The following is a 7,477-nucleotide window of genomic DNA, read 5'->3' as shown; positions in this document are numbered from 1 at the left end:
GCGGTCCAGTTCTGGTCACCAGTACTAAGAAAAGATGTCCTTGAGTTGGAAAAAGTCCAGCGGAGGGCAACCAAACTAATTAGGGGTATGGAGGACCAGAGCTACGAGACAAGGCTACTAAATTTAAACATGTTCACATTAGAGGTGAGGAGATTAAGGGGGGATATGATTTCCATGTACAAAATGTTCAATGGTGGTAGCAACATTAGCGATAAACTGTTTAAAATTAACTCCGTTACAAAAACAAGAGGCCAACACCTAAAATTGGTGGAAAAAAAATTCCAGCACAAGGGGCGAAGGGGGTTCTTCACAGTAAGATCAGTTAGGGTCTGGAACTCACTGCCACAGGCGGTGATTTCAGCAAATAATGTGGAATTGTTCAAGAAACTTTTGGACGATTTCTTAAGGGACCGTAATATACAGGGGTACAGGTAACATACAGGGGTACAGGTACTCCTAGAATGAGATCCTAATAGGTTGGACTTGATGGACTAATGTCTTTATTCAACCTCAAATACTATGTAACATTGGTCTGTGCATGATGGGGTGTTCGAGTATAAATCGAACGAGGGTTCGATGAGGGCACAAAGGAAATGGAACGATAACCGATAGGTGTATGGGCAGCTTTAGGAAGATGGATTCTGAGGTTCAACTGCACATCATCCCAGTGTGTATAGGTTTCGGGTTCTGGTTAATAGGAGATTCATTGGCAGGAAGGAGAGCGCTGTGAGCGGCCGCCGTCTCTCTTCCCACACCGCTCAGCCGCCTATCACAGTCCGGCAGAGCGGTGTGTGGACGGAGACAGCCCGCGCTGTCACAGGAGGCTGAGCTCTCCTCCCTCACATTCGCTCAGCCACCTGTGACATCGTGTCAGGATGGAGACCGGTACAAACACTCAGATCAGTGATCGCTGAGTGTTTGTAGATAATGGAGGACAGAGTATGGTTACTATATCCTCAATTATGAATGAATGGGAAGTGATCTACATCACTTCCTGATACATCACCTCCTGTTCATTCATAGTTGTAGTTATAGTAAACATACTATTTTCTCAAGTTATCAATGAACAGGAACACTCAGTATAGAGGATTCCTGTTCATTTATAACAGGGGATACAGAAAAAGAGATTGACTTTAATTAGTAAATAAAAATAAATATAAAAAAAAGTTTATTAAAAAAATAAAATATTTTTTAAAAATTGAAAAAAATGTAAATAAAAAACATTTTCGGTATCGGTTTCGGCCTGAACATTTTTTTTATTTCGGTTTCGTTTTAAAATTTCCATTTCGGTGCACCTCTAATAATCATATTACCTTTGCTGATGCTTTTCCAATCTCATCTATGACTGCCATGGTTTGTTTCAGTGCTTCAGAACTAAAAGCAAAAAGACAACAGCTGATTAATAACCCCTAACAACTGATGGTAACGTTGCATGATAATAAGCTGGACCTGTCTGTGCCAGGGTTTAGTGTATGTTTACTTGAGTTGAGATATTATTGCAGTGTCTACCTTAAAGCATTTCTAAAACTTACCCTTGCAGTGCGGCTACTCCAGTCTAGGGGAGTCACATAAAGCAGATATACTCACCTGATCCTTGGTCAGGGCTCACCTCGCGTCCTTATGTCTAATGCAAGCCAATGGACCTGCATTAGACATGATGATGTCAGCGGTCCTTCATCCGCAGGAGCCCAGGGGAGAAGAAGCTGTGGGGACCGGTCTAGTAGCCAGGAACCAAGGATCAGGTGAGTATATCTGCTTTATTTGACTCCCCTAGACAAAACAAGAACGTAACCCTTGCAGTGCGGGGGGGAGAGGGGGGGGTAGCCCCAGTGCAAGGGTAAGCGTTAAAGATTCCTGGAGTTCTTTTTTAAAGTGACCCTGTTGGCAAGATCACAAATTTGAGCCAGAAGCATCCTTACTTACCTGTACGGTGGCCCTCTGTGATTTTCCCCACTGGCTGCTACATCACCACTCTGTCCTGTAGTGACATAGGAGTCGGCAGATAGAACCACAGTGGGGGAAATGCTATACAAGACACCCGGAAGTGTTACATTGCACCAGTACCCCTAGCTCTGGAGGAAAGAGAAGTTTTGACTTACACCCTACAATCAGGAAAGTATTCAACTTTTTCTTTTACAGGGTGCTTTGGGCTTACATTTGATGCTAGCGACAAAGTCGCTTGCGGCTTGAGTTGCTTTAAAGGAGAACTGTACCTTCCATAACCATCCTATCTAGTTCTCCCGAACTAATCTACACCAAAACTCCCAATGCCAGCATCTTACATCCCTCAAAGGCTCAATCACAGCCTGCCGTCATGCCAACAGCTTCTCCAGAACAAAATCCTCTTTAGTGTAGGCCATGCCTACTCTGTGAGTCCTCATAGACTTGTATGGGCCTTCTATTGAGACTAGAAATGCTCAACAGATGGCCAACGCTATGTAAGAGGATTTGGGCTGAAGAAGCTATAAGGATCAGAGCAAGAGGCAGCTGTGCTATATGCAGACATGATTTCCCTCTCCTCCATTGCAATTCTGCTCCACAGGTTTCGGTCCTGACTCAGTTTGCCTTCTGACATGTGCAAGGCTCAATTTACTGTGACTTGGCTCATTGAGACCAATGTACCTGCTCCAGCACTCTAATGACCGTTGACCATTGAGGGAAAAGTGACAGTGCCTCTTGATAGCCAGCGCCCACACTTTATGCAGCGCTTTACACAGTTGCAAAATCATATCAGTCCCTGCCCTTGAGGATCTTACAATCTAAAAGGTATAGTCACCCATCTGCACTACCTGCTCTGTCAGAACCCTGTATGGAGCCTCAGTGATGTAAAAGGCCTGAGGGCCACATCACATGTGGATTGATGAATATAAGTTGCTGAAGGTAGGAAAGGGGGGAATATAACTATCGGGAGGCATTGTACCTCTGCCCTGAATGAATGATTGTGTGTGTGTGTGTGTGTGTGTGTGTGTGTGTGTGTGTGTGTGTGTGTGTGTGTATACTTCCCTATCTGTATTTTTCCTTTCCTGATGCCAGTACATGGCAGTATACAGGACCCATTGTATGCTGCCATGTACGGTATCAGGAAATATATATACATATATAAAAACGTATTTCTTACAGTCTGATTCTAATCACCATAGGAGTAGTACTAAAAGAAATTCCCAAGGCCAGAACTGATGTCGCCCAGACTGTACATTGTACACAGACAACAGCATCCCAGTAGCTTCATCCAGTCTATCAAATCAATGTTCTCTTCAGATGTGAGATCATCCGGAACCCTCCACACTAAATAATGACTTGCATTCACGGCTCCCAGACTTCCACCCCCAGAGCACAACTGAATAGTCGCAGATATAATAATCTGAGCTTTGTCCATTGTATAGACCGGGCACACAATCAAGAGCAGAGGAGCGTCTTAAAGGATCAGAAGACACGCAGGAAAACTGGAGAGCGTACAATCAGTACTCATTTTAGAGTATTTTTTAATCATTCACCTGAACATTTTGCAGAAACATGCTGGTGACACAAACAATGTGATCGCAGCCTATGCCTTTTAGCTGCGTATTTCTGCACAATAGTGGGAACGGGCCCTAAGTCGCTGCCCCTTCCAAGTCTGGAGGAGAATTACGATTGCTTTTATTTCATAAAGCAGCATCTGCCTACTGAGTACAACTAGAAGGCCCCTTCCATACGGGCTGATCAGGAGGGAATCCGTGTACGGTTCCCCTCCTGATTGGATTGGTATGGATTGGATGTCACTGATGTGACATCCGTCCAGTTTGTTCCTCCATCATGCAATGGAGGTAAAAGCTGAAATGACCGGACCTCATGTTGGTCCTATGGGGAATTGGATCTTAACAGACATGTGTCTATTTACATCAGGTTACCCTGATCTAGTACGATTGGGTCCGTTGAAACAAAACAAAGTTCCATTTGTTTTTCCAGACCTGGTCGGTGTCAGGGGCAACCGGATGCCAGTCTGTTTAGACCCAGCTGCCCGCAGACTAGCACTGGGCATCCAATCGGCCATGTTGTGAAAGGGGCCTAAATTAGAATTTCACCAGACAGGAAGTGTTTGAAAATCTACAACAGGGACACAGCCAGCAAATAACAAATTATAGGGGATTCTGGCCATGGTCGGACTGGGGTACCTGGGACCCACTGGATAAAGGGGGCAGAAAAGCTCACTGAGAGGCTACAAAGCCCCACATATTGGATGTGATTTAAAGGGACATGGTTAAAGACCTCCAGGAATGAACAAAGGGTTGACTGCTTGTTTTTCTCTAGGGGACGGAATACAGAAGATATACTCACCTGATCCCCGTTCCTGGGGCAGTCAGCGCTCTTCTCTATCCCCCTCCGCTCCGGCTGTGGTATGTAAGGGTTAATTTTAAGTCTTGGAGTGCTTCTTTAAATACTGCCTGAGCTTAATCACAGTACACACTGCACATGTCTGACACTGTCCTTGTACTTACAAGATACTCTAATCACACGGACACAAGACATAGTTGTAAGAAATATATATACATATAAATAAAAATAAACCACCATCAGATCACCCTCCCTGAAACACAGAAAACATATAAAAAACGTCTGACACAGAACAGCCCCTGCTGCAACTTCTCAACTACAATGTTGCAATTAAAGGGGTACGGGGGCTTGGTGTGAACCTGGTATGCCCAAGCCCCTGCAAAATTGTGACTGACACCCCTGCCCCCAAACTCCAGATCAGTTACAGCAGGGGATTCCCTGCCTCTTTGTTATGTGTAGCTGCGGGGAGGGGGATGCCCCTGCCGCAACTGATTAGGATGGAGGGGGTGTGTCAGTCACAGTTTTGCATGGGCTTGGGCCCCCCCTGCTCATCACTAGTTACAATGTACAATCTAATGACTATGTGCAATGCGTGGGTTAACATGCTCTACGTATGGTACCCCGTGTTACAACAACACATAGGTGTGAAGCCAGATGTAAAATAATTTCACTAGAACGGACTATAAAAACTTTACTGAAGTGGGGATTTTTTTTTTTTACATCTTCATGGGCCCCCCTGGAGTCTGGGGCCCCTGGCCAGCTGCCCTTTCATCCCTTATTAAAATCAGTCACTGGCAGCGATACGAACCTGGAGATGAGTGGCCGGCGCACAGGGATGAGGCTGCGGTCAAGCTTAGTGATGGGGTCCAGGAAGATCTTGTGCACGTCAAAATCAAACTCCATGTTGGCCAAATCGCATTAAAGTGTGCAAAGAGACGCTCGTACAATTGAAAGTCAGCTGACGCTCATTGATGAATACGGTATTCATTCACAATCTGTCACCATGGCATCATATCCTTATCTCCTGCCTGGCAGTTCTGGGCCTTTTGTTGCACCAGCACTTACCTTACTGACAGGTGACTGCATGCACCTAATAAATCACATGCTGGGCCCTCTATGGAAAGGAAACTACACTGAACATCACATGCATTACTCAGACTGGGGGGCCACTATCCTTCACACAGACAGGTAAAGCCGGTCTGCGCGCACCCGCCGTCCTCCACTACGGAGCGCGCCCCCGAGACAATAGAAACGGGCCATAGACGGGAGGCGAGAGCAGCGCGAGACCACGTGACCACCACCTGCTCCAATCGGCTGAGGAGCGTCTGCTTCCACCTAGCAACCGCTTCCCTAGCGACATAAGCACACGCCGGCGATTGGCTACGAAGGGAGTGGGGGGAAAAGCTTTAAGCTCGTGCCTGATGTATGCAGTAATAGGCTTTTATCGGACCACGCCCCTGACAGCACTGCTTCTGTGATGTCAGGCTAAGCAGCCCCCTAGTAACCATGCAGGCCTTCCTTAGCAACGGGATGATGTTCCTTTTGCATACGTGGTACATGCTCCGGCCCCTCCAGCTGTGTTTTATCTACAAATCCCAACATATCTCTGCCTCTGGGAGTCATGCTCGTAACTGTCAGTCTTGCAATGCCTCATGGGACTTGTAGTTCCACAACTGGAGGGCCGGAGTTGCCCACACTGCTTTAGCAACAAGCAGTTACCTGTTGTTAGCAGCATCAGCTATGCTGTCCTACGCTGCAGCTCCACAGTCCAATGCTCAGTTGCTTGTTTCTTCCTGGCCTGTGTGTTTGCTGTGTAACAGGCTAACAATGCAGCCTGCCCTGACCCCCTTCCATGGATAGAGATTACTGATTGCTGCCTGCCCTGACCCCCTTCCATGGATAGAGATTACTCTACTGATTGCCTCCTGCCCTGACCCCCTTCCATGGGTAGAGATTGCACTACTGATTGCCACCTGCCCTGACCCCTTGCCATGGGTAGGGATTCCACGGATTGAGATGACTGATTGCTGCCTGCCCTGACCCCCTTCCATGGATAGAGATTAATGATTGCTGCCTGCCCTGACCCCCTTCCATGGATAGAGATTATTGATTGCTGCCTGCCCTGACCCCCTTCCATGGATAGAGATTACTGATTGCTGCCTGCCCTGACCCCCTTCCATGGATAGCGATTACTGATTGCTGCCTGCCCTGACCCCCTTCCATGGATAGCGATTACTGATTGCTGCCTGCCCTGACCCCCTTCCATGGATAGATTACTGATTCCTGCCTGCCCTGACCCCCTTCCAAGGGATAGAGATTACTGATTGCTGCCTGCCCTGACCCCCTTCCATGGATAGAGATTACTCTACTGATTGCCTCCTGCCCTGACCCCCTTCCATGGGTAGAGATTGTTCTACTGATTGCCTCCTGCCCTGACCCCCTTCCATGAGTAGAGATTACTCCGCCTTCTACTACTAAGCCATGCTGTTGTCATGGATGCAGTATGCGGTTTAGCATCGTCCTGCTGAAATATACAAGGCCTTCTCTGAAAAAGACGTCGTCTGGATGGGTGCATATGATGCTCTAATTCTGGATATATCTTCCAGCATTGATGGCGCCTTACCAGATGTCCAAGCTGCCCATTCCATACACACTAATGCACCCCCGTACCATCACAGATGCCCATTCCATACACACTAATGCACCCCCGTACCATCACAGATGCCCATTCCATACACACTAATGCACCCCCGTACCATCACAGATGCCCATTCCATACACACTAATGCACCCCCATACCATCACAGATGCCCATTCCATACACACTAATGCACCCCCATACCATCACAGATGCAGGCTTTTGTACTGAGTGCTGATAACAAGCCAGAGGCCCCTCTCCTCTTTAGTCACAGTACTGTACACATTGCACACGTCGTGGTGCGTTCCAGCAGCTACCGCTCTGGAACGCACACGCTTTCGATGTGAACAAGGCCTTAGTATTGCGTGGGTTAACATGCTCTATGTATGTTACCCCATGTTACCACATCACATAGGCGTGAAGCCAGATGTAAAAGATTTTCACCAGAGCTGATTGTAAACTTTAGTGAAGTGGGGACATCTTCATGGGCCCCCCTGGAGTCTGGGGCCCCTGGCCAGCTGCCCACAC

At 47.2% G+C, this 7,477-nt stretch overlaps 1 protein-coding gene across 1 annotated transcript in view; it reads right to left on the bottom strand.

Annotated features, from left to right (window-relative positions):
- The window catches only part of ATAT1 (alpha tubulin acetyltransferase 1), a 38,966-nt gene extending 33,626 nt beyond the window's left edge, over window positions 1-5,340 (bottom strand). The window contains exons 1-2 of the mRNA XM_018560658.1: window positions 5,120-5,340; window positions 1,314-1,374 (exon numbers count right to left, since the gene is read on the bottom strand). Of these exons, the coding sequence (XP_018416160.1) occupies window positions 1,314-1,374; window positions 5,120-5,214 (156 nt within the window). The 5' untranslated portion in view covers window positions 5,215-5,340. The remainder of the gene's footprint in view (window positions 1-1,313; window positions 1,375-5,119) is intronic.
- Window positions 5,341-7,477: the final 2,137 nt, after the last annotated feature.

The sequence above is a fragment of the Nanorana parkeri genome, unplaced genomic scaffold (assembly GCF_000935625.1).
Source record: "Nanorana parkeri isolate BGI_ZX_2015 unplaced genomic scaffold, ASM93562v1 scaffold470, whole genome shotgun sequence".
NCBI classification, from domain to species: domain Eukaryota; kingdom Metazoa; phylum Chordata; class Amphibia; order Anura; family Dicroglossidae; genus Nanorana; species Nanorana parkeri.
The sequence above is the reverse complement of the archived record's forward strand: the minus strand, read 5'-3'. Positions and strand labels throughout refer to the sequence as shown.